Genomic DNA, 26,334 nt, shown 5'->3' on the forward strand with positions numbered 1-26,334 from the left:
ACGAAATCGTCGACGCGAGTCTGAAAATCGAGACGACCGGTTGCCGAGGCCAGAAGTTGAAACATAAAACTGGCTGGACGATATATTTTTCTCATTCGGAAGAACTGTGACAAATCTCACGTTACCCTATCACGTTCGATCGTTTCACTTTCTCCAAACGAAATTCAACTATCGCATCTGTCGCATATTCCATCTCCGATTGGGAAACGAAACTTCTGATAAATCGGTACTCGAAACCTCTGCTACAATTTTCAGTTGCGTTAAGATTATCTTATCGATAGAAAACTCTGTTGTGGAAATAGGAAATCCCGCGTGAGTCTCAGAATTAATCAATAATTTCTCGGTAAAATTCGATTCGCTGTTTCGGAACGAGGCTCGCGATGTTTTAACAGGATGTTAGAAATCTAGCACGCCATGCCAAACACCGTGCTCGCGTTTCCGTGGTATTGTCGTTAAACAGGGAGAGAGGAAAATAGAGAGAAAAAAAAAAATAGACGGAAAGAGAGGCGAGAAAGGGGAAGGGACGAAAATGATACGCGGTTCGCGTGAAAATGCATCTACCGCGACGAATCGGGCACAGGAAACGTTACAGATTTTAACCCTTTCACGCGACGAATTTCTTTTCTATTTGCAAATAATTTCATTTATCAATTGGGTGTTAATTACTCGTTGGACTTGCGCGTATCTTAACGATTCGATAGAAAAAAGATAATCGATGATTAATCATCGGCACGTGTTTAGCAACTGTTCAAGTGTTTCTTTTTTTACTCTTGCAGATCTTTGTGCAGGTAGTACGATGTTTTTCACTTTCGTTGGTAGACCGGTTAAGAAACGAAATAAAATCGTTGTTCATGCGCTCGTTGAAGCGTGATGAAATTTGTTTCGCTTCTCTTTCCAACAGATTTTAAGAGATTGAATTCAATCGCATTCGTTTCAATGTATCTCTGATCACTTTCAGGGTGAACTTTAAGGGAAGTGAAATTTAAATCGCTTGTATCTCGAAAAGGAAAATTCAAATTGCGAAATGGTAAAATAGTTTTCAATTCGCTTCGCTATGAAGAATCCGAACGCTCTTCGAACGGAGGTCACCGCTGACCCCCATGGCAGTGAACGTGTTTTTCAGTCGACACCGATTCGCGAACAGGTTACTTATTATCGCGCGTAGCACGATCACCAGGTGTGCTTTTGTTTCATCTCACGACCTCGGTCACGCTGCGAGTGCGTCCTCAAGAACTCGTTCCAAGCGAAAGAGAACTCGCCCTGGTAAAGTGACACAAACGGGTACACTTGCACGCGACAAGCCTGGAATACGGTTTAAGGTTCGCCTAGTTCTCACGGCGAGCGTTTCGTCACTTCGAGCCGGTTAATTGCGCCCGACTCGCGACCGGATTTCATCGACCTGCCATCGATCGAAATTTTCCACCTTTCCCCTTTTCGTTTTCCCTTTTCATCGCCCGCCCCGTCGCGGATCCTGACAAAAACCATCGATTAACGCTTTCGCGGGAAATTCTGAAATTGGAAAACTGAGGATAGAAATATGCCTCTAGCAATCGACGGTGAAGATTGAACTTTTATTCCTCCTCTTCATCGAGATAATTGACTGCCGTTCGATCCACAAGGGAAGCAGTAAATAGTACCGGCGGAAATGGAAAGTGAGGCAAATGAACGAAAATGAAGTTGAAACTGATATCTCCGCGATGATTCTGCAACGGTGTTTCATTAAACGCGAACACGTCGGTGATAAATTTCGCTTTCTATCAGATGATTCAACTTTCTTTTTTTCATTTCATAAAGTCCCATTAACAGTCACCGAAAGTTGCAAGGTAATTAAGGTTGTCGCATCGACCGACACGATAATTTTATTTATTCACAAGAACGTAACATATCCCTGCGATAATCGCAGGAGGAACTCCTGGAAAAAGCGAAACGCGCGTTTTATCGCGCGAACCTCGTGGCGTGAGCAAAAGTAACGGTGCGCAGCGAGAACTCGGCCGAGCATTAAAGCAAATTGCCGAATGATGGCACAATAAGATACACAGAGCGAACCGACTGGCCAACTGGCACGAAGAACGACGGCAAGGCGAAACAACGTTAACGTCGATCTCGATCAGATCTGGAGCACCGATGCGTCCACAGATCTAATCTCTGCAACTCGTTCGCCATTACCGCTCCGCGTCAAAAGTCCTGGCTAAAACCAGCCTCCCGACGCAATCTACCATCGCGAGAAATTTCCCCGAGAAATATATTAGCAACCATTTTCATCGCTCCACTGCTTCGAGGGTCATTCGGAAAGTTTCGAGAAATTCAAATCGTTAACAATCGAGTAACATGGATATAGATGTTTGACCCAATTTCGCCATTCGAGAGTTAAACACCTTCGCTCCCATGTCACTCATACGCGACTGACACGCGAGTTTCTATAGAAATCAGTTAATCTATCAAACGGTGTACCACCATAAACGAAGAAAAATAATCGCAGGCCAAAGTTTGATCAATATCCTGAAAAATGATGGCCGTCTGCTATCCATCGACCCATTTAGGGGTACCATACGAAACCAGCCGGCTGATTCATCGAGTTTAAAAAAAAAAATAAAGAACAAGGTAATACAGTGGAGTCGAATTTTAAATTTTCATTGCAAACTCAGATAAACAATTTTTTCCCCGATTTCGACAAATTGTAATTTTTAAGTAAATTAGTATATATGTTAGTAGATTAATTTTTATAGCTTCTCAAGAAACCTCAAGTCATTCGGTCCAATTTTAAACGAGGTAGAAATACTTTTTCGACCCACTGTACTTAGACCCATATTGCACGCTTGAATATCAGCTGATTCACGATTGTTACGTAAACCGATGGAAATGAACGCAACGACTCTTTGTCGATCGTTTTTCCATTCGAGGAAAGCTTGTTATTTTTCAAACGATTTTTCACCCTCGAGGGGTAAAACGCGTTACAGGCGGCTACCTTTAATCACCTGTTACGCAAGTGGTTCGAGTTTTCCTCGACACGGTGTCCACGTCACTTTCTCTTCTCTCGTGGAAAATTATTAGGTTCCGCAATTTCCGGCGGCAGTGTACCTACGTGCATCCGGTTGGAATGCAAACACGGACAGATCGTGCAGGTGGTAGCATAGGTGTGACCGAGTGCAGAAAGACTCGTTGATTTTGCAATAAACCGATCGAAGGTGTGTTACAAAGTCGTTAGCAACTAGCTGTATCGAACCGTTGAAAAATTACGATTTTCGTTCATTTTCCTCGCCATCTTGTCGCGATATTTATAGAGAAAAATGTTGAACAGGTTGAATCGGTACAGCGGGTGACCGGTAGCCGGTTGTTACACGAATTTAACGGGAAGAAAAATTGTAAATGTTACTTACCTAAATTACACGAGTAACGCAAAGTATCGAATTGCTTTTAGAAATTAGAAATTCTACGTCTGACTATATATGGCTGTTTCTACTGCGGCGATTGGCTCGATCGGTTTCGAATTTAACCGGTGTGTTTTCGTACGGTTTTACGAGCTCGCTAGCACGTTTGCGGTAACAGAAACGTTTAAGAATTCTTAATCGCGTACGATTCGACGAGCAACGGATTGTTGAGTAAATATCGTGGGCGCTCGACGTGGGCACACGTCTTTGGCCTGCTTTTTACCAAGCAAACATTTGCCGCTCGAGCTGACTTGAAAATCATAGCAATCCAATAATAACTGTTCGCATCGTTCATTTTTTCCACCTAACAAACAGAGTATCATTCTCTGATTACTTACCCGTTCAAAGTGCGAACATATTTCTCGTCGTTTCGAAATCTCAATTCGAAAAACCTTTCAGCGTTCAGATGTTATCCGATTATTTCGAGGAAACAACGCGAAGGAACGCGTTTCTCCGACCAGATCGAGATATCGTACGCAGGCACAATTCTGTCCGTGACTTTTCCTTTGGCCGCTTATCTGTTTCGAGTTGGCGCGATCGAAAATAGTCACGGCAATTTCGTGGAGGATCTTCTTCTGGTGTAGGAAGGTCGCGTGGGAAGCGATCAGGATCTCGAGGATAGTCGGAGGTGGTGGAGAAAAGGAGGACGAGCTAGAAGACACGCGTGAAACCCTGAGAAAAACGATACGTTAACCGCGAAAACTAGGTAGCGTAATTAGAAGCGAACGCGTTTGTTCTTTTTATCGGCTTTGTAAACGGTTACGATCAAATTTGTGATCGATCGACGAGGAAACATCGCGTCGATAGATTTGGAAAGTTTGCCAGTTGAATTTTAAATAAAAAAAAAAAGATTTATCCTTTCGTTTCTATCAGGTCGTTGCATATCAAATGGCCGATTTCGAAACATAGAAAGTGCGACGCGATTTGATGACAGAAAATAGTTGAAACACTTCGAAGCCTTTTACGACGTTATGACATTTCGTTCGCCAATTCCTTGAAACAATCAGCACCATGGTGGTGTCTCATCGCGAGGGCAGCATTTCCTCGAACATACGAGCGATAATCGAGCAGCTGAATTTAAATCCAGTGGAAAGAAGGCGATTAATCGATCGAACGAAACAGGATAATACCCGATGCAAGAGTTTTCCGGGTGTTCAACCGACGGCGAAGATCAGCATCGGCGTGTACGGATGCAAGGAGAAGGTTGATTACGAAATACCGGAACCGATGAAACGCGTCTGCAAATTCGAGGATAGATTTAGGGGCAAGGCAGAGATCGGAGGAAGGAAAATCGTCGGGATTAAGAAAGAGGCTACCGCGACGATCGAGGATCATGCGGTCGAGGTAATCGATCAGGGTGAAACTGAATCGACTTTCGTCGACCCAGTGTCCGTTTTCGTTGCGAACGTCACGTTTGATCGGGTTCGCGTATCCGTGGCTATCATTTTCAAATAATTTCGATCACTCTATAATAACACGGATTAGCGAATCTTTTCGAGACTGATTTAATAAAATTTTACGTAAATCTGAATGAAAGGAGAAGAAGGAGAACAAGGGGGTTGGATCGATAAGATCTACGTACAAGATCGAGGATCGGCCAAGATCGAAGCCGGAGAACAGACGAACGATCCTTCAGGCTAAACGAGAGCAGTTTGTTCGAGCCGAAGACAGGATCGAGGTAATCGATCGGATCTTATGATTTTTTATAGAATCATCCCTCCGCGTTGCTCTTATTTTTCTTTTTATCTTGTACATACTCCCGGTGTCTCATTTGCTATTAGACAAAATTAATATTGTCGGCGTTTAATGGAAGGGGAAGGCGGTGAATCTCTCCGGACGCCCTTAGTTCGGGTCGGCGACCGCCAGGTGGCGGCGAGATTGAGTCTGTTCTCGCTAGCGGTCCCCCGGCATGCGATTATAGGCGTCTGGGACAGGGATTATCTGTCGAGACGATCCCCAGAAACCCCTTTTTCTGTCTCTATAATATTCCCGCGTATTATACGATCCGATTTTCGTCAAACGATTCAGGACAAAACGGAAGATGAATCGATGGGATCTGTGAGACCTTCGTGCAGGATCGAGGATCGACCACGCTCGAAGCCGGAAGTTAGACAGCGGATCCCTCCAGTTATCAAAGAATCGAACCCACGGATAGAAGAGAGCTGCGAGGTAAATCGGTAGAACCGAGAATTTCAATGATCGGTTATAGCCATGAGTCGCGTGTATCGAACGGTCAGCTGTTGAATGACAATGAGTTCCGGTTGCGTGGGAGGGGAAAACGGTAACGAAACGGCGAACGAAACCTTTCCTCAACGAACCAAGCGTGTTTCGAGAAGGCACTTGTAACCGGTTTCGAACGATCACGGTTAACTGGCCGTATTTGTTCGCCCCGATGCTGGTTAATACCGTTATAGTCGGCGCAAGCTGGTGCACCGAGCTGGATCACGAACAATGTAACGTGATCATTCGTCTAGTGAAGTTTTTATAAATTTTAACAATCGAAAACATTGTAAATTTAAATGAAACTGAACCGAGAGTCGTTGACGCGGTATTATTGATTTACAAGCTGAAACTCGACGACACCTGTAATCCCCTCGATAATTCATTAACTTTATTCTATTTTTATGACAGAGTTCAAGATCGCCAAAGGACGCGGCTGATCGAATTATACCTGTGGCCAAAGAAGACTTACGTAAGTACAGAGAATTTAGGAATCGCAATCCGATTGTTATCGAATTCGACAGACCTCGAAAGATTGTCTTTTAAGCAGAACACTGTACGTTTTCCTTTACGTAATGTTTCAAGGCTCTTCGTTTGTTTGAACAGCGCAATTAGAAACCGTCAGCTTGAATCATACAGCGGCGCACCACCGAATTTCCGTACGACCCAAGAACCGAAGACCACCGAGGCGCACCGGTTTGCAAGCGAGCAGCACTTCTACGTCAACCATCACGACCATCGCGGAGGACTCGTTGGACAGCCTGGACCAACAGAACACGAACAGCAACGCGTCCTCGCCGACCGAAGCGAAAACTGTATCGGTAACAAGAAAATCCTCGAGTAGATTATCCCGAACGTCGGACATCTTTGAAGAGTTAGAGGCCAAGCTGCCTAGGAAACCGTCGAGCGCAGCCTCCTTGTCCCCGGACAGCTTGGACGCCATTAGTCCTTCGAGGACGAGCTCGGAGGTGAACGAGGAGCAAGGAGAAGCGCGATCGATAGTCAGAAAGTCGTCGAGTCGAATAGCAAAGAACTCCGAGATCTTCGAGGAGCTGGAAGCTAAGCTACCGCGAAGAAGGTCCTCCAACAGGCTGTCCAAGTCTCCGGACAGCCTGGAGGTTGGCTCCTGTTGGTTCTCCAAATCCAGCGAGGGCTTCGACAAGCTGACAGAGTGCGAGGAAGCGAAACCCGTGGTCAGAAGATCGTTGAATCCGATCTCGAAGTCGATCGACCGTGTTTCCAAATCCTCGGACAGTCTGGAGGCTATAGAGGCGCTCGCCAGCGACGAGTCGATCGAACGCAGGAGGAGCAGCTTCGAGTTCCGTGCTCGCCGATCCTCCAAGAACATATCCAAGTCTTCCGAAAGCTTCGAGGTGCTGGAACAAACCCAGACCGGCGAGGACACGATGCAGGAGTTGCAGAAGAGGAGCAGCATCTCGGATATCAATCTGGCTAGAGGGAGACGGTTGTCGAAGAGCATCTCCAAGTCGTCGGAGAGCTTCGAGAGGATCGAGATAAATGAAAACAAGGACGAAGAGGAGAACGCCGATGAAGATTTTGGCAAATGTTGCAGAAGATCCTCGAAGAGAATGTCGTCGGAGAGTTCGGACAATTTGGAGATGGACGATAGACTGGAGAACAGGAGGATCAGGAGGACACCGAAGAGAATAGCCAGCTCTAGTTACGTGGATATCGTTGCGACGGACGAGCAGGAAGACGAGAAGAGACCGGTATCGGTTAGGAAACCATCCAGGCTTCAGAAGTCCTCGGAGAGCTCGGAACTTGGTAGCACGGATACCTTGGACTCGGAGAGGAGGAATAAGTCCTCTGAGAGCACCGAGACTCTGGATAGTTTAGAGAGGGATTTGGATCAGGACAGGAAGCAGGAGGATCTTGCAGATGCCGTGGTAGACAAACGCGAGAAAAACGTAAGTTCATAAGTGAGTCTTCAACGCACCAGTTTAGCCTTACTAATAAATTCATCCATCTTCTTTTTCAGGACTCTTGGACCAACAAGAACCTAGTGACGACTGATGAGATCCCACCGGTAGCCGACGGTACAGAAGACTCCAAGTCACTGATTTCCCCAGATAAGTTCTACTGGCGTCAGTCGTCCGAGTCGAAGGAGAACATCGATATACATCAGCTGTTAGCCATCACTATAGTTACCAGAATGACCGATAACGGCAATAATCAACGAAGCTCTGTGATTTATCCTAAGAAGAAGCAACAGATCACCGCATCTCAGCCCACCTCTCCGGTCGCTAAACAAGAAGACAACAAGATGCTGTTCGACAATCTCCTTGTTAGTAAAAACGACGAGGACTTGCAGAACATGCTGAACGGGAATATATCAGAAGTGTCCACTGACACGAAGACCTTCAAGGAGAAGCTGATCATGTTTGAGAAACTTGGAAAATGAACTGCATATCGTGTTTATGATGAATTAACGTTGATTCAATTGATTTTCGTTCGTCGATATGCTTTTTCATTCGTTTAAATGGAACGTAAGAGGCTGAAACAAAGCTGTTCGAAAGATTCAAATTTCCATTATAGGACACGATGCCTATTTTCTTGCAAACGTTTTTATATCAATTTCATTTATAGACTGAATAGGCTGGAGGAGATAAGGATATATATATATTATATATACAAAAGAAGGAGAATCAAGAAGGACAATAACGTAACATTATTTCATTAAATTTTATATAATGTTTTCATAAGGAAATTTTTTTGTTTCGAAGAGAAAGTGAAAAGAGAATTGATTCGTAAGCAGAAATGAACGCGTTGACCGCCATGGCCATCGCTGCAACATTCACTCTGAGGTATCGCTAACATTTTAAATAGAAAAAATGAATCCCATATGACAGTATACCAGAACCAAACATTGTTATTTCTACCGTGAGAGTCAACGTGTTAACCGTGAATCGCCGTTGTTATTTAACTTCTTCCGTTGCTATGTTTGTTTTTAATTTGTCCTAAGAATCGCGTATTTCATTAGGATTACCAGAGTCCTATTTGAACCCAGTATTAGCTGGCGCACGATATATCGTGAAACGACCTTCTATTATCGTGCTTGCAGATTCTTCTCGTGTTAGGCATCCAGCGTTTCGTGGAACTTGTTGTACAGTAGCTTAGAGGAGGCGCAAAATAGATGTCGCGTTTCGTTTCGTTGTGTAAGTACAAAAGAGAGAGAGAAAGAGAAAAAAATAACAGAAAACCCCATTGCAGAATTAGGCACGATGGTGAACGAATAGGGTACGAATAAGAAGAGCGACAGATGTAATGTTCAGTATCGGTTAGAAAGTGTTTAAACCACAGGGTACCGTTGTTAAACGAAATCATGTGAAATCATTCATATCTAGAAACGTTATGGTAATCTTTTGGAAAATGCTGCCTTTCCATTACCAATTCAACATTTTCTATATGTATATCGACGTCGTTGAAATGTGCGAGAGCAACAAATGATATTCTATATACCCGTTCGATGTTCAAGAAGTGTTAAATATTTTCTTCGTTTCTTTGTTTCCTCCGCGTATCATTGTACGATACCAGGAGGATACGTGTTTTTGATTTTCGATACAAATGTACGTTCGGAATGATACATTCCTCTACGTTGAAATCAAAAAAAGAACCGTGACTTTTCGTTGTGTACTTTTAAAGGGAGAAAGTGGGATCATCGTGGGGTGAAAAAAGACGTTAGAACAGATCTTTCCAAGAGGAATTTTTGGTGGGAAGGTAATCTAATTGAAATAATAAAGGATGAGAGGAAAGGCAGAGCGATAGATGCCACTCGGTTCTGAGAGCCACTCTTGGAAAGGTCTGTGTTAGAGCGTATCGTTTCTGTCACGTGGACCACGTGAAAGACAGGATACTTCTTTTCAGTCTTTTTTTAAGTGCCTTAACGAAATAACGAGGAATCGACTGGATGAGTAAAATTACACGTTGGATATCAATTGCGGGGTAAACCTTTCGTCACCCCCTCACCCCTACGCTCTCCTTTTAGTTTTCTAGTTGACCGTAAACGTCTCAGAGCCCAAAAGATACGTGTAGATTATTAGATTAACGAGATAAATAGAGGATTAACCATCACTGTAAACGTATAAGAACTTGCATAATTGAGAAAAATATAAATATATATATATATGTATACATGTATGTACGTATATGTATGTTGTACATATACATACATATAAAGGGTGTTTCCAATCTGATGGCACACCTGAAAAGGTGGTAAATCTATATGAGAAAGTAAATCGAAAATGTCGCTTCATTTCTGAATAAATCGATGTTGAAGATTCATCGAAATTTCTGTATTTCAAATGGACCGTCATTTTATTTTTGAAACGATGGCGCGAAAATTCAAAGAAGCGCCGCGTGGTGTCGGAGAGGTGAACTAAAGAGCGGAGTAATTTTTGTGGTCCCTGTCGGTAAAACAGGAAAGCTCATTTTTAGCACCAAATGGTAGATGGCGCTGCGTGTTTTCCCGCGCTACAGCGGTCTCTTTTAAAAGTATCCTAATATATTTTCGATTTATTTTCTCACGTAAATTCATTCTTTCCGATTGTGCCACCAGGTCAAAACCACTACAGAAAGTCGCCCGATGTAATGTAAATAAAGCTGCCATCGTAATTACAGTTTGACAACAGAATCCTTTTTTCTCTCTTTATTGAACCCGCATTTTTTGATGCATCGACACGTGTACGCACCTTTAAAAAATTACAAAATACTTCACTTAGTAATAATCGACACGCTAAATACGGTATCTACGTTACGCGTGGCAGTTAAAAATTTTAAATATGGTTCTTTTTCTCAATTGTGATATCTTTTTGTTCAGTTCGTCTACTTCGGTGAAAGTAGTAACAGTATTAATTACATAGACCTTAACTGGCGAGGTAACGAAGCGTGAATTGAAATTAGTTTCTTTTGTGTGTCGTTTGTGTAAATCGCTTCGTAGAAATTCGTCTTGTAGAAAAAACAGGAATGTACAATAGCGACATAATATTGATAATGACCGCGCAACAACGAGTTCCATTCGCGTATCACGGATATTAAGTGTCTCTCGATAAACTTTTCTACTGTTCAAAGCAAACCGAGTTTGGCTGATAATTTGTAATCGTTGTTATCGGCCGAGAAATCCGCTTGTGTATGTACCGACGCGAAACAGCCAGGAAATTCTAATGCAAGGATCAATAACCGATCGCGGGTAAAACAGTTTCATGGAATTATCGTTGGGTAACGCGCAGGGCTGTGACTAGGCTCTATACGACGGCTTATCATTTACAATTTATCTTTGATAATAAAATGAAAAATAGAAAACACGTTGCGCAAATCATGACCGTTGTAAATTTTGTTTCTTTTACGCTAATACGTGGGAACGTTTGACAGACAGAGGCTTAATATACCGGAGGTCGACTGTAGTCGTTATTTATCCTTGCAATTTTTATACTTTAGATTTCAAAATTACACAAGTCGTGTGTTGTATCGTGGAGTTGACTCGCGCCTGTTTATGCGCAACGAAATTTACAATTCGTCGTGTGTGTCAGCGGATTCGATGTTGGGGTTGCATAGCGCAGGTGTGGTAAATTCCATAGCGTACTCGCATCGGTTGGGTTCCGTTACAGAGATCAATTTGTTCTCTTTACCACAGCTTAGATTAACAATAGTTGAACGCGCAGGTCCGTTCCAACAGGTAAGGCCACGGTCGTACTTCATCTTTGAGTACTTGTGGCTCTCTGGTCCAACCCAGTCGTACCAATTACCTAAGTTGATATCGCCGCCTCCGGATTTCAATCTTTGCGTCGCTTTTCCAAATATGCACAACGTGTACACGTACTCTAAGTCTGTATATTCGAAGCATTCTCCGTGCAACGGAGCGAATACGTGTTCAGGACCGTAATCGCGATCCAATTTCTCTTCGAGTTCCCTAATTTCCGATAGCAGCTCGTTCACGGATTTTTCTGCCGCTTGGAAATTCTCGCGAGCAACTGTTGCTTCGTCAATGATAGCTTGCGTTTCTTCATCATACTGTACAGATTTTTCTTCAATTTTCTCTTGTTCTTCGCCTACTTCTTCTCCCTCGTTACCATCATCCTCTTCCTTATCCTGCTCCGTCCCTTCCTCCACAGAATCACGAACTTCTTCTCCCTTTTGGTTAGCTGCTTTAAATACACCTGAAATAACATACCGATTATAATGTACAATCCAAAATGAAATAGGAGAGTTGAATTTATTTGCGATAACCAACCCTGTTCTAGCATTACAAAAGGCTTGATATTTGCCCATGCTGAATCCATGAACTCCTGAAGATTGACTTCTTTTTGATTACTCAAGAAATACAATGCTTCTTCTTCGGTTATAACTCCATCCCTGTCTTTGTCAAATGTTACTCTAGTCTGTAGCTCTGCAATTGTTACAGTCCCGCTATTATCAGAGTCTAATAGCTTAAAATAATCCTCTGCATCTGATTCGTGCAATTCTTCTTCCTCCTCTCCTTCCTCTACTGTAGGCTGTTCCGGTTCAACTGGTTTGTACTTCTCCAAGGCAGCATTTTCGCGTTCTTCTGCCTGAGTTTTTAATAATTCTTTCTCCTTCTTCGTCAGCTCAGCTTCCCCATAATGACTCCGTAATTTAATTAAACGCGCCTCATAATCTGTCTTCAATTGTTTACCCTTAGCAATCATCTCGACTCTTATTTTATTACCCTCTTTGACTAATTCCTCCGCTTTTTGCTGTTCCAACCTGGCTTCTCTGCCGAGTTCGTTACAATTGTTCGGGCATACCTTACCTGAATTATATTCGTCACTGGCATCGCAACAATCGCAAATACCATCGTTTATCCAGGTAGAAGGTATGTAGCGAGGCTTGTGACCAGAATTCTCGCAGTAGAACAAACCGTTAGCGCAGGCAGGCGTACCGGGCTCATCGCTACCATCGGCACAATCGCAATAATTATCGTTAACGTGGGAAAACGGTATCAACAAACTTCCGTCGAGACACTGGAAATCGCGATCAGGCGGGTAAAGGGAATTTTTCGCGATAGGTATCCCGCGAATTTGTAGCACCTTAGAACCGGCTACGTGGCCCAATAAAATCGACAGATCGACTGATAGAAATATTAACAGGTAGATTTCGCGATTGATCATTGTTATTCCTTTCGGTTCTTGTTCTATTGCGCAAGGATGTTTTCACTTGTGATTAACGAGCTAAAGTTTTCGACAAAAACGGCTAATTTTTTTGAGGTTCAAAACGGACACAAGCACAGCACGACACGCACACTCGTGCACGTCTACTACATCGGCATGGTACGCGTCTCGTCTTCGAGCAAGGTAGACGAACTACGATGTCGGGAAATGATAACCTGTGGCGCTACATTTGTACGCAAGTTAGTAAATCAACTCGAGGCGGTTTATTCAGTTGTCTAGTATTTTTCATTCTTTCAGTAAACGATCAACAAAGAACATTGTTGATCCATTGTTAGAAAGTTGCATACACGCATTGTAATAAGGCTCTGTAATCTGAATTGAATTCTATACACGATGCGTTATAAGTTATTAAGAAAGTAAAGTGATAATGAAATGCTATAAAAGCCAAGGGGATAAAACGTAATTTGATAAAAAGGTTAATTCGGGGATTCTTTCTACTCGTATATTCTGAAAACGTAATGCATCTTAGCGTGGGTGATATATACGACGCGCAATGAACACCTTCAAGGTTAAATGCATTTCTAAGTAGCGATGTGGTATTACGAGATAAGCTGTAGCACGGTAGTTTTTCTTGAATTTCAAAAGTGATCGCACTAATGCAATCGCATCAACCTATCCACTAGTATATAGGTAGTAATACTACTGCGTAAATAAACAATAGTATACCTCCCGTCGATTTGACATGTGACCGGTATAAAGTTTCACAGTGACTGTTGCGCGCAACAAATAATTTGCTTTCTGCCCTTCTACCAGACAGTTACGAGGCTACGCGCTCTAGGTTATGTTGTGTTTATATTACCGTTCGCGCAAACAGATTCTTCATTTTTATACATTGTGGACAGCCTTTCCAAAGAAAATTTCGGTACGAACTTAGTAGTATAAAATATGAAAAAGTATACAAATAATTTGTGCGTGGTAAATCAATTACAATATCATTTAACGATAACTTGCAGCTGCGCTCAATTGCACTAATTCGATAGACGGGCCAAGGTTTGCACATTTCAATAATTGCACCCAACACAGTTGCATACATATATACATGCAGAAGCATTATATGCAATCATGCACCTGTTTCGCATTTACTCATCGTCGATATGTCGTAATCTTGAAAATCGAAGTACTTTCTCGATTATCCCTTTTTATTTACGTTTACAGTAGATTAGTCTTTCTCTCGAAAACTTTACTGCTATAAAACCTTATTCTATTTCTGTACACTACAATATATATGCGTGTCCTTATATAAAGTCATATGATACCATATTTGTATGCCTTATATTATCATACATCATTGTCACTGCTGTGACTTCAATATTGTAAATTTTAGATAAGATATCGTTTTGTAGGTGCAGTAAGGCAAGGTAATGAACGTGGGACTATCCACATATGATGGTTCAGAGAAAGAATCAACTCCCAATAATGGATTGGAAAGTGGAGGAGGCGCTACAAAGAAATTGGCCAGGGGTATATCTAGAGCGACTGAAAATGCAGCTATTGTCTCCCATGCACGTTCTCAATTAACTACTCTAGGTCCTTTGGATACTCCAGAATTCACATTTTCACTTCCTGATCTGAGTGTATATCCAGGTATTTTAACTACATCATAGGATAATTAATTCTTTATTCCTTTATTAATTGAATAATACATTGTACTTAGATTCGTTTCGTCAGTTTTTGGAGAAAGATCTGATCGAAGGAGGATGTTTAACATCTCTGGAAGCTGCTGGTCGTTTGAACTGGTGGTGCGGAGGTAAAAATGGAAGCAACAGAGTCCTGTGGCCTCTGGCAACATCGGGAGATGGCAATTGTCTTCTACACGCAGCTTCCCTTGGCATGTGGGGCTTTCACGATAGACTTCTTACATTAAGGGAAGCGCTACACGATACTCTGGCCAAAGGAGAGTACCGGCATGCTTTGTTTAGAAGGTGGAAATGGCGGCAGATGGGTTTAAATGCTGCTGCAGGATTGTCTTATACAGAAGCAGAATGGTTAACAGAATGGCAGACAATTGTGGATATGGCTTCTCCTATTTTCAGAAATCAAACTGCTACCTCCTATCAGAGTCTTGAAGAAGTATATATTTTTCCGTACATTTCTTTTTGAAATTAACTTTGCTAGAATGTATATCATGTTGAAATTTTACAGGTACACGTATTAGCTTTGGCTCACGCTTTGAAGAGACCTATAATAGTTATAGCAGAAACTATGTTAAAAGATGCAGAAGGTGTAGCTTTAGCACCAATCCCATTTGGCGGTGTATACTTACCATTAGAAGTACCTCCATCTCGTTGTCATAGAACCCCGTTACTTTTAGCGTATCATTCAGCTCACTTTTCTCCACTGGTTACCGTGGACGGAGCAAGTGATTTCGGGGATGGTTGTAACGAGGGTGTTAGTATACCTCTTGTAGATCCAGACACAGGCCAGTTGTTGCCTGTTTTATTTGCAGTCGATCCTGGACCGGAGTGGGATTGGGAGGAAGGTTCTCGAGACTTGTTAGCTTGCCAGCAAGACACGGTAATCTATCATGTAAAATGTTGATAAATATTTGAATAGATTGTAATTGCATGTTATTTCTGTCCAGCTGGAAATTTTATTGAGGGTATATTTGGACTGTGAATATCAAAACTTCATATCAGAGGACATCGACAGATTATCCGATACCGACGGTTCGCTTTCTAAAACAGCAAAGCAGCTACTAGGTGTGGCGAAACAATTCGGATCCATTGGGAAATCCGTTAGTAAAAGACTGTGGTCAATGGCGAAGAGACCAAAGAGCCCACCGGCGACGGCAGGCGAACTTTCTACAGGTTTATTGTGCGTAAGAATTAGAAGTAGACGGCATCAGTATGTAGATCAGATGCTTCAAAATTATCTCGAATGCGCTCATGCAAGGTACTATAGTCTCTTTCTTCTATTAATATGTCAGTGCAGCATGCATTATTACCTTGTCGTTATTACAATGTATAGATACCTGCAAGATCATAAAGTTGATGACACTGGTACTGAAATGAATTATGGTGCTGGCAAGTCGAAATTTTATGCTGCCAGCGATCGAGATAGCCATGCGAGTGTCAGCAAGTTATTACCCACCAATCCAAATAAAGATCGTACACTTTATCTTTCTAGGTACGTTTTCATCCATATATTTTTATTAATTGTTATTACCGAAAAATTGTTGTTAATTGTTTTTTTTTTATAGATCTACTTTTTACAATGACCAAGCATCGTCTGATAAATCGGGACCAGCGTTGTGGAATAGCAACGTTTTAGGAGTACGTATTAAAATAGGTATTATAATATTAAACTTTAAATAATATGTAATCTTTTTGTTTAGGCTGTAGTCAAAGAATGTCGTAGTGAACAATGTCAATTTTTCGGATCAGCAGAGAATGATTATTATTGTTCACAGTGTTGGGCAAATCGACGTTATCGTTGATTAATTAATCTCCAGTGGAATATGACAATAATAACTCTTAAATATTGGTTCAAATGAAATCAAGTATATTCGGATTTAGAAGAATCACTAGACCCTTTAAAGTATGGCTTAAAAGAAATAATGAACTCGCTAATTTCATTCTTCCTGCTATATTAATTTATTACAATTCATTCTAGTTCGACATCATTTTCTTTTCTCTATTTATTAGTATTCATCTTTTTCAAAAGCATATCAAATGTACAGGGTTTCAATTTCTATCTTTAGCGTATTATACATTAAAATGCCTTTCGCGTGTAGCTTGTAAATTAGAATCGTCTGTTACGACAAAATTTCTATTTTCACGAAATACAATCAATTCATAAATTTTTTGCACGTGCCTTCTGTCGCGCACGATGAAAATATTAAATATAGATACGATGATAATACTCGGTTTTCAATGCTGCGGTGGAAAACCCATTTATTCTTGCAACTACCTCTACCGCTTTTAATATAACGCTTTGTACGAATTAATCGCTCTATGCTCGCTCACTTCTTCTTAAGTGAGATTATTTACAAAAGCGTGTACTTGATATGATAAATTGATATCAAATCGTTCATTATATTTAATCTTGCCTGCTGGCAACTGTTCATGTAAAGTTGTGTGAGGAATAAAACATATTTTTATACTTCTGCGTTTACAATTATCTCTTATATTTAATGAACACTATAGATCAGTAAATCTTAGCACCTTGATCATTGATAAACTACAAAAGATGTATAAAAAAACTATTAAGTATAAGTTACCGTATATCCGGCTTGTACAATTGCCGCTCTTATGGGCGTTTTGTTAATATTAGTATTTATTTACAGGTATAATAAACGAGACGTATACGTTTGTATAGTTCATAACAAATGATTGCGTATAATACATTATTTACAATATGTTAATGGGTTCCTTTTTGTAGATGAGTATAGTTGTGATGATCTGAACGTGATATTACTTGCAATATATGTATGTACAAGTTTAGGAACTAACAAATATATATATATATATATATATATATATATATATGTAACTGAATGCAACAAACATGATTGTACATATATACATCAGACAATACTAACAATAAGTTAATAGAAAAAATAAATAATACATGTTATAAAACTGATAAATACATCAAAGAAAAAGTTCGTTCTCGAAATAAGGCAAATATAATTTTAAATGACTGATAGTCTCCTATAATTTTCTTTCTCTCAATAATTGGTTAATATTTGGACGAATCTTTCGACACGAATTTAATATTAATGAACACTTGAAAATATAATCATAACCAATTATCCCTGTTCTGTAAGCTGATTTAATCTTTTTCATGTTTAAAATCAGTTGCTCACAAAAACGTGTCGATCCAAACATGCATAATGTTCTAGCCGCAAGATTATGTAATTGTGGAAATCGTATATAAGAAAAATTTTCATAAAATTCTATTAAAGAACCTCCTTTTACTTTTACTTTTCGATCGCATCGCATATCAAGTAATTCTAACAGTAGTTCTGATGGAACTGTATTCACATTGACTGTAAAAGGCATTGTATATATATTAAAACTTGTATCTAAATCTTGTATGTCCTTGAACCTGGTTTCAATTTCTTCCAGGAGTATTTGTAAAATTGTGCACAGTCTTTTAACACAGTCCTCAGTAAGCGGTGCTAATTTTAATTTTGGAAAATGATAAGGATTTCCCATTTGCAACTGTTTTATCCATAATTGTATTTTCATTTGAAATGCACGAATACTATCATACAATTGCACTATAATTTGTCCTTCTTCTTGCAGCAATAGATTTAGATTATTTAAATGAGTTGCTAAATCAGCCAGGAATGCTAAATCAATTAGCCATTGGGTATCCTTCAATTGTGGTACAGATTGTCCAGTTAATTCCATGAAGTCTCTTATTATTTCATGTATATTAAAAAATTTTTCCAATACAGTTCCACGGTTTAACCATTCCACTTCAGTGTAATTAGACAATTCTATTACCCTACTAGACTCATAGTCTGAATCTAGTTCTTCCACAAGTGCATGGAATTCTTGTAACTTTATTTCATGATTTCTAATATAACATACAACATTTACAATGGTGGACATAACATTCAATATTACATCACTTTTTACACATAGATTATGCATGAGCATTAGACTATGTACAGCAATTACATTATTAGAACTGCCTATTTCTCTCATCTTTCCATTCACAAGACTCATAAAACCAATTTTATCCTCAGTCATCATAGAGGATCCATTGGTTGTTATTGAAACAAGTCTTTCCCATTTTAAATCATTATTTTGTAATGTCTTATTTACACAAGATAAAATGTTCTCTGCAATCATATCATCTACTGGCACTAAATCTAATAGCTCTTCTGTAACATGTAAGTTACTATTTACTCCACGAATGAAAATTGCTATATAGGGTATACCAGATAAACATATATACTGATTAACTGCTAATGAGTATGTTATAAAAGATGTACATATTATCTGTATTTGCTTCTTAACGTTGCACACCATTAAATCAATGCAACGTTTTATTATTTTATTAGACAGATTTATCGTTTCGAAAGTTCGGACTTGCTGTGGACATAATTGTCCGGCTGCAATTAACAAGCATTTTTTTATAAATTCTCCCTCTGCATAACTGCACGACGTTTTCGCAATTTCCAGGGCAATTTCAAAAGTCAACCGTGCAGCAGCATCGCTGCACAAGTTGTCCTGTAAAAGGAAATATGTAAACATTTAGCATGCGACTCCAGGAGACATATGATATTGTTACAAGGATAAAATCAAAATGGCTTACCTCATCTACTTCTTCTTTCACTAATTTTTCGTTTACTTCTGTCATTTAGATGACCTTTATAGAGAAAATTAAACGGAACAACGTAATCTTCGAAGTTGATTCTTTGCCAGCATCTAAACAGATTGGAACACATTCGTATTTCGTAAAAAAACAACCTGCCCTTAGTGACTATAAATCCAACAAGATCAGACATGCCTTTGTTTTTAAGGTGATGCTAGCGTGGAGGCCCAACTCCGAATTCCGCGTCGGTAAAACAGTCAACGTTTCATCGAAAATTAGGCCGAATAGAAACTGACTTCAGCGCCACCTCAGTTATTGCATCCAACTAACGGCATGCTATAACCACATCAGTCCTACGCCGTCCGTCGAGGGACGCAGATCTACCTGTTATAGACATACACATACCATTATTTTATTTTCTGTGTTTATTTAATTTATTGTATTTCGCTTCCTAGCTTATTAAATAAACTCATTACGAGAATGAATGTGTTGATTTTATTACTCCTGTGTGCCTTGTCTATTATTTTAACCTTTCCCGTATCCCTTACATCCCTGTATTCCTTACATCACTACATCCCTTATACATTCTTTTTATCCCTACATTCTTTTCATCCCTACATTCTTTTCAGCCCTACATTCCTTACATCTCTTAATCCCTTACATCTCTTCATCCCTTACATCTCTGCATCCTGTGCATACAACAATGCAGAAATTCAAAGTCTTTGACGTAGTCGACAACGTTGCAAAACCAGAAACATTTTTGTACAAATTTAGTTCCTTTTTTCTGCCGCCAGGGGGCGCTGCTCAGACATGAAAAATTTAGTTCGCATTTTTCCCGCTAGAGGGCCAAAATTCCGAGGTGATTTAGTTCCCTTTTTTGCCGCCAGATGGCGCCGATCCGACATCGAAAATTTAGTCCGCATTTTTCCCGCTAGAGGGCCAAAATTCCGAGGTGATTTAGTTCCCTTTTTTGCCACCAGAGGGCGCTGATTCGACATCGAAAATTTAGTTCGCATTTTTCCCGCTAGGGGGCCAAAAATTCAAAATTCAAAATTCAAAATTCAAAAATGTGATGCCGGGGTTGCACGTTTGTAACAATGATGTGGTTTCACGAGGCTTTACTTACCTTTACTTACCTTTACTTACCCTTACTCGAATCAGTTTTTATAATATATTTATTATAAGGGATGCAGGGATGTTAGGGGTGCAGTGATTTAGGGTTAAAATAATAAATAAAATGATAGTGAAATCTTTTTAATAAGTTTATTCAATAAGCTTTGAAGATAAATACAGCAAATTAAATGAACGCAATAAAATAGAACGAGGTGCAGCAAGAGAGGGATTGGTAAAACAGGCACGGTCGTCATACCGACTGTGTTCTGTACATGCAGAACCCCAAAATCATGATCCCTCGCGAAAAAGGACATATCCAGTCTTCTTATATAGTCAATGTTGATACCGAATGCGAATGGATACAGAAGTTAGAAGTGTCAATGTGAAGAGCTGTCAAGCATAGAAAATAACATATTTAATAATGAATCTGCATTTTGATTAAAAGAATCTGAATTGTATGCGAAAGAAATATATTTCCTCTTAATCTTCATTGTTCACATAAATTACATACTTACATGCATACGCGTGTATGTAGGTGGCTAACCTAAAAATTTTGTTATGTATTATGAAGGTATACAATGGAGGTTTCAGAGACAAGAAGCATTGTTAGAGATTTGGATTTAACCCTGCAACCTCGCATTGTTCCAAGATATAAGACTTGGCTACCCCTTGCTACTCAGCAGGTAATTATATTTCAATAACTAAACAACTCTTTTTTATTTAATGGAACATGTAATTTTCAGTTACGATTCAGAAATCTTATACAAATAATAGGATGTAACTTAAAGACGAATACAAATAACGAAGTCTGTTGGTTCTACTATACTCTACATAGAACAAGCATGTCTTCACCTTTATATACAAGCGAGATAATTGATAACACAAACCCCAAATGGTCCTGTCTCGAGGTACCAACCATACATGCCACCGGCTACTCTACTGCCAGTGGTGAGCTTTATAGTCTGTTAGTACCTTAAATGTGATCATGCGTTTATAGGTATTCATATCAAAACAAAATTTCTTATAATGTATTGTATGAAACATAAAGGGAATTTTATCAATCTTTTTTATAGAAATTATTGTAAGACTATGGAAAAGGGCGATTGTGGATAATCTACAGAGCGACGTGACTGTATTCACATGGGGAATATCATTTACTGGTTTGGCATATATTGGTCCAAAACTGCCAAACAACTTAGATAATGTTTTGAAACAAAATTCTTTAATTTTTCAATTCCATGGAGGTTTTTTTACTCCAGTATTCTGTTTTGTTGAAACTCCTGAATTGAAAAGATATTTACATATAAAAGTAAACACCTCTGAAATAAGGGATACATATACTGTGAGTAAATTGAGCAGTTTGAGGAACAAAATGCAAGCATTAAAGCAGCAGACAGAGTCAGTTCAAGCCCTTCGGATGAAAATTGCTTCGGGAGAAAATTTTCACACTCCGAAGTACCCTCAGTCTTCGTTGAATAGATTGTTTCAGCCTCGTAAGGTAAATAGAGAGAAAAAAGCCGAAATACTGAAGATACGTAAGGAATTGGAAATGGCTAGGTTTAGGACAAAGTTATTGGAACAAGAAAGAGCAAGGAAGATGGGGGAATTGAGAGCATTGAATCAAGTGCATTCTAATATCTTGGAAGAAAATCAAGATTATGGTATGAATTCTTAAATAATATGCATTTTATGTTTATTATATTTATTATTTTATAGGATCAGATTTGATGGCGAGGTATAGGGAGCTAAACAAAGACATTGAGAAGTTACACGAATGGCGACAAATTCAAATTGATACAAGAGAGACATATGTTCAATTGAGTAGTCAACTTGCTTACAGAAGAAGACAATTAATTTCAGAACTAAGTTTAATATATCCAATTTCCCAGGTAAGCGCTTACTCAATAGAAAGGTAAATTCAAAATATATAGTTTCTATTTTATAAATGTTATGTAGGATGGAAATGGAAAATTTAAAATACACGAAGTACATTTGCCTGACAGCGAGAATTTAGAATTATCAAATGATACTGAAGTCGCGGTAGCCTTGGGATTTGTGGCACATACTACTCAAATGATCGCTAGCTTTCTTAATATACCTACTAGGTACCCTATTATACATTATGGATCACGTAGCAAAGTAATAGATCATATTACAGACAATTTACCAGACAACGAGAGACAGTAAGTATCTATTTTTCATCTTCGATGAATTTGAAAATTGGCGCGAGAATAACGATATAACTAGTAAAATATATTTTCAGATTTCCACTTTTTGCAAGAAGTAAAGATAAACTGCAATTTCGTTATGCTGTTTATTTGTTGAATAAAAATATAGCCCAGTTAAGATGGTATTGTGGCCTTCCAACAACAGACCTGAGGGCAACTTTGCCAAACCTTGCTACATTAATAAACATTAAACCAAATCAATCATAGTGCGTGGTATCATTATTATAATTTGTAGAATATAATTCAATTATAAAACTATTGTTTTTCTACAGCTTGGATAATTCAAAGCGAACATATTCCACTTCATCTCTGGACATAGAGGTTGGAAATGGGAAACAGAGCGTAACTCCACCGATCCAGAAAATAATCTTTGAAAAATGCCACCGTTCGTCAAGATCCATGAGTCAATTGAAAAACATTAAATCCTCGCTTGGTTCTTCATTGGATCAGGGTTTAGATAAACCTATACAGTCCCTCGTCTTAGGCAGTCAATCAAAAAGAATTTGTAAGTCAGAAGAAAGTGCCATCGACAATAAAACTCTGGTACTAGTTAAAGATAGGTCAAGCAATAGCAGTAACGAAACATTAAACAATGCTATTATAAGTAACATAAGTAACGTTGAAGATACTCCAGTTGCGATAGAAAGTAATATTGAAATTATGATACCCACATCGGTTTCTAAATTAACCAATGTTACGGACAGTTTCGAATGTTCAGTGAGCGTCAGAGATAGAAGTTCAAACTCAATAAGCAGCTGTGAAATGGCACTCAACAGCAGTCAAAACGAAGATGACAATTCGAACGATAAGAAAGACGAAATCTCAGATATTAATGAAATTTTAAAAGTCAACGATGTTATAGATAACGCATTGAAAAATGGGAGACACGATGAGGATTATAATTCTGGCAATGAAGCTTCGCAAAATTCTGATAGCTCTAGAATTGCTGTAGAAAGCAAAACGTATAATAAGTCCTGTTTATCTCTAGATGATATAATGTCTTGCACTTACGAAGAAACTGAAAGGAAACAGAGAACAAGTTCTATCTGCAGTTATCCGGAAGATACGTTAGAAAAATCAAAGTAAGTATATTGTGTCAAAAAAATAAATCTGTATATATTGAATGATGAAATTTTTTGCCGTAGAAAGGGCAATGTAGATTCTTTACGTTCTAAAAACTGGTGCTATAATGAATCAGTAGTAAGTGAATGTATATATATATAAATTTCTGCTACCGTGTTATTTTTCAATCATTAATATAATATGTTATTATTTTAGTTGGCACATGATGAAACGGACAAATGTGATTTTCAAGCATCCAGCGAATACATAGACATTATTAAACGTAGCTCAGAGAATGTATATGCACGCACCGAGGCTTTAGCCAACAAGAAAACCAGTTTTAAAGTAATGAAACCACGACTGTAATTATTGCATTGTATGGAATACAAAACAGCGCTGTTAGTTGATATCTAAATGCTGTAAATTCAAAATGCCATGCATTGACGTAACTAGGTAGGGGCCAGGGTGGGTCTAGCCCCCTTACCAATCTAAGATTTCAACACTCAAAAATTTCAAAATTTCTAAGGGACGTAGCCTCACCCATCCAAAAATTGTAGTTTCGTCAATGATGCCATATATTGTGTAGAAAAAATTTTGTTATTGTGTAAAAATCGGAAAGATAATGTTCCTGTATATTTGTTTCGATTATTTTGAAATTTTACAAAAATTTCAGGTACAGTATAATGGGTGGTATTATGCATGCGTGCGCGCGGGCGTGTGTGCAATGGTAGTCGTGCAATTAATAGCTGTGCTTTGTATTCATAATAATGATTCCTACATATGATATCAAGATTAGCGTACGTTTATATTTTTTTAATTGTGATATTACAATGTAAAGTTGGTATTGTTAGTGGGCTGGCAATATCATTAAGTTTCCGTAATATCCATGTAATGCAAAACAATGTTTGTATATATATTTAAATAGATTTGAAATGATTCAATATAATCATTTTTCTTTCTATATTACAGGAATACTATTTAAAAATTATGGAAATCTTTTTATTGTGTTTTGAGTATTTTATAGAATTTACAACATTTTTTACATTCTATTAACTTGAAAAATTAAGTAGTGTATTTTATTCACAAAGAAAAATATTTTACTATTTCTTATATGATCTATGGCAATATATGTATGTTATCACACTGCAGTATTTACGTATATAATAGCGGACAAAAGTGTAAGACCATCATTTAAACCAGAATACCTTTTTTAAATGATGATATTTTTGTCCACCACTGTATATTAAGTGTACAAATTATTCATATTTTCACGCCACTTTTTAAATCCATCAAAGCGCGGAAAAGTGCTAAAGGCACCGAATTCATTTGTACACCTATTAAATGGCCACTGAATGTTCATTTCAAAGTTTCATTAATACCAGTCAATTTTGCACTGGTTTCCCATAAACGTAACGCTACATCAGGGTCTAGTTTTTTCTTTGAATTGTACAATTTACAATCACGGTAAATGTTACCACTTTCGTTGGATAAAGATGGTTCTATTGCGCAATGTAACACTGTTTGTGCACCCTAAAAAAAAAAAGTATGGAATATAATATTCTCCACAAATTTATATGTAATGTGCAGAAATATTTACCTGATTCGCAGTACGCAAAAATAACAGAGCGACCGGTGAAAAAATAATGTAATGGAACCAACTCCTCTTAACATTTCTGAATAATCCAGTATAAGTAAATCCAGGGCAAACCATGTAAACATTAACACCACTGTTTTCACTTCTTTTTGCAAGTTCAATACCAAAATAAGTGTTTGCTAATTTAGAGTTACAGTAAGCTGGATTCATACGTCCTTTCACTATCAATCCCTTTTCTCCATTTAAGTTTGAAAAATCAATAGCTCCAGATTCAAAGAGTTTTGAGGTAACAATGATGATCCTGTTATAAAAAGATCTCAATAAATAAATAAATAAAATATTTATACTTGTGATTTGACAACAGACCTGCTTGGTGCATTTCTCTTTAAATGCTCAAATAGCAAATTGGTGAGCAAAAAATGACCTAAATGATTCACTCCAAAATGAATCTCAAATCCATCTTCTGTTGATGCATGTTCTTTGAAAGGAACATATACTCCAGCATTGTTAATTAATACATGAACCTCGGGAAAGTTTTTTATTATTTCTGTTGCAAATTCTCTGATCGATGCAAGAGATGCTAAGTTCAGTTTCATCGGCACCTGAAAAAATATTGTAGATTAATATATATAGTTTTTATGATATAGTCCTAGGATTTACCAGTTCTCCATTTGTCATCTGACTGCGAATCTCAGACACAGTATCTTTAGCAGTTTGTAAATTTCTGCAAGCCAAGATGACTGTCGCTTTTCTCTTAGCCAATTCTTTCACTGTCTCCTTACCAATACCTGAATTAGCACCTGTCACTATGAACACTCGACCTTGCAAATTGTCTGTGTTTTTGCACGTTCCCCAGGTACGTTCACGACATTTTCTAAGCAGTCCAATGAACAATACTACTGGTAGAATTAAATAGCACCATGAGGATACCATCTTGGTTGGATATTCAAATGAAGTATTTTGCGTAGAAACACTTTTAACACCTCATCACGACATCTGTTTTTAATAAAGAACCACACAAGTTTCGATATCTTTTCGTTTTATGAATTAACCTTATCTGTTATGTACTTCACTTTTCTGCTCATGTTGTATATAATTGATTGTAATTCAATGCAAATGATTAGGTATTTATAAAGTTATAATAATAGTTATTAGAAAAAGGATTTTAATTAAAGAGTCTTTTGAATTAAATCATTTTTGGAGAATTTATGATA

At 38.6% G+C, this 26,334-nt stretch overlaps 6 protein-coding genes across 16 annotated transcripts in view; 3 read left to right on the forward strand and 3 right to left on the reverse strand.

Moving 5' to 3' along the window:
• LOC117608260 (uncharacterized) overlaps positions 1-8,885 on the forward strand; it is a 41,965-nt gene extending 33,080 nt beyond the window's left edge. For 2 of the 3 annotated variants that reach the window (XM_034333101.2, XM_034333102.2), the window contains 3 exons: positions 6,060-6,120; positions 6,255-7,576; positions 7,648-8,885. In XM_034333101.2, the coding sequence (XP_034188992.2) occupies positions 6,060-6,120; positions 6,255-7,576; positions 7,648-8,070 (1,806 nt within the window). In that variant the 3' untranslated portion in view covers positions 8,071-8,885. Of the gene's footprint in view, positions 1-4,301; positions 4,773-4,965; positions 5,107-5,456; positions 5,598-6,059; positions 6,121-6,254; positions 7,577-7,647 lie in introns of all 3 variants that reach the window. The other variant, XM_034333103.2, reaches the window with a different exon arrangement.
• A 151-nt stretch (positions 8,886-9,036) lies between these two features.
• GCS2beta (glucosidase 2 subunit beta) lies at positions 9,037-12,793 on the reverse strand. The gene is made up of 2 exons (XM_034333116.2): positions 11,896-12,793; positions 9,037-11,821 (listed from the first exon to the last, which is right to left on the reverse strand). Exons 1-2 carry the CDS (start codon positions 12,791-12,793, stop codon positions 11,172-11,174), a joined length of 1,548 nt encoding a protein of 515 aa, XP_034189007.1. The 3' UTR covers positions 9,037-11,171.
• Positions 12,794-12,892: 99 nt separating this feature from the next.
• LOC117608262 (OTU domain-containing protein 7B) lies at positions 12,893-17,262 on the forward strand. 6 transcript variants are annotated; one of them, XM_034333110.2, is made up of 9 exons: positions 13,455-13,715; positions 13,807-13,843; positions 14,197-14,437; positions 14,508-14,923; positions 14,996-15,367; positions 15,435-15,745; positions 15,821-15,979; positions 16,053-16,125; positions 16,188-17,262. In XM_034333110.2, the coding sequence occupies exons 3-9, from the start codon at positions 14,215-14,217 to the stop codon at positions 16,287-16,289; spliced, it is 1,656 nt and encodes a 551-aa protein (XP_034189001.1). In that variant the 5' UTR covers positions 13,455-13,715; positions 13,807-13,843; positions 14,197-14,214; the 3' UTR covers positions 16,290-17,262. The 6 variants fall into 6 exon arrangements, with proteins under 6 accessions (XP_034189000.1, XP_034189002.1, XP_034188998.1 ...); XM_034333109.2 differs by lacking the exons at positions 13,455-13,715; positions 13,807-13,843 and adding an exon at positions 12,893-13,032; XM_034333111.2 differs by lacking the exons at positions 13,455-13,715; positions 13,807-13,843 and adding an exon at positions 12,896-13,032 and having other exon boundaries at positions 14,183-14,437.
• A 43-nt stretch (positions 17,263-17,305) lies between these two features.
• On the reverse strand, positions 17,306-19,453 carry LOC117608263 (general transcription factor II-I repeat domain-containing protein 2-like). 3 transcript variants are annotated; one of them, XM_076692518.1, is made up of 3 exons: positions 19,319-19,453; positions 19,124-19,236; positions 17,306-18,964 (listed from the first exon to the last, which is right to left on the reverse strand). In XM_076692518.1, the coding sequence occupies exons 2-3, from the start codon at positions 19,126-19,128 to the stop codon at positions 17,506-17,508; spliced, it is 1,464 nt and encodes a 487-aa protein (XP_076548633.1). In that variant the 5' UTR covers positions 19,129-19,236; positions 19,319-19,453; the 3' UTR covers positions 17,306-17,505. The 3 variants fall into 3 exon arrangements, with proteins under 3 accessions (XP_076548633.1, XP_034189004.1, XP_034189003.1); XM_034333113.2 differs by having other exon boundaries at positions 17,306-19,038; positions 19,319-19,452; XM_034333112.2 differs by having other exon boundaries at positions 17,306-19,038; positions 19,124-19,337.
• A 959-nt stretch (positions 19,454-20,412) lies between these two features.
• Uvrag (UV-resistance associated gene) lies at positions 20,413-24,485 on the forward strand. Of its 2 annotated transcripts, XM_034332841.2 has the most exons (9): positions 20,415-20,919; positions 20,980-21,184; positions 21,310-21,897; positions 21,953-22,125; positions 22,193-22,419; positions 22,500-22,670; positions 22,737-23,546; positions 23,610-23,664; positions 23,743-24,485. In XM_034332841.2, the coding sequence occupies exons 1-9, from the start codon at positions 20,815-20,817 to the stop codon at positions 23,890-23,892; spliced, it is 2,484 nt and encodes an 827-aa protein (XP_034188732.1). In that variant the 5' UTR covers positions 20,415-20,814; the 3' UTR covers positions 23,893-24,485. The 2 variants fall into 2 exon arrangements, with proteins under 2 accessions (XP_034188734.1, XP_034188732.1); XM_034332843.2 differs by lacking the exon at positions 23,610-23,664 and having other exon boundaries at positions 20,413-20,919.
• Positions 24,486-24,586: 101 nt separating this feature from the next.
• On the reverse strand, positions 24,587-26,053 carry LOC117608164 (retinol dehydrogenase 11). Its single transcript, XM_034332845.2, has 4 exons — positions 25,781-26,053; positions 25,487-25,722; positions 25,124-25,421; positions 24,587-25,056 (listed from the first exon to the last, which is right to left on the reverse strand). Exons 1-4 carry the CDS (start codon positions 26,051-26,053, stop codon positions 24,883-24,885), a joined length of 981 nt encoding a protein of 326 aa, XP_034188736.1. The 3' UTR covers positions 24,587-24,882.
• Between the last annotated feature and the right edge of the window lie 281 nt (positions 26,054-26,334).

The sequence above is a fragment of the Osmia lignaria genome, chromosome 15 (assembly GCF_051020975.1).
Source record: "Osmia lignaria lignaria isolate PbOS001 chromosome 15, iyOsmLign1, whole genome shotgun sequence".
Lineage (NCBI taxonomy): Eukaryota > Metazoa > Arthropoda > Insecta > Hymenoptera > Megachilidae > Osmia > Osmia lignaria.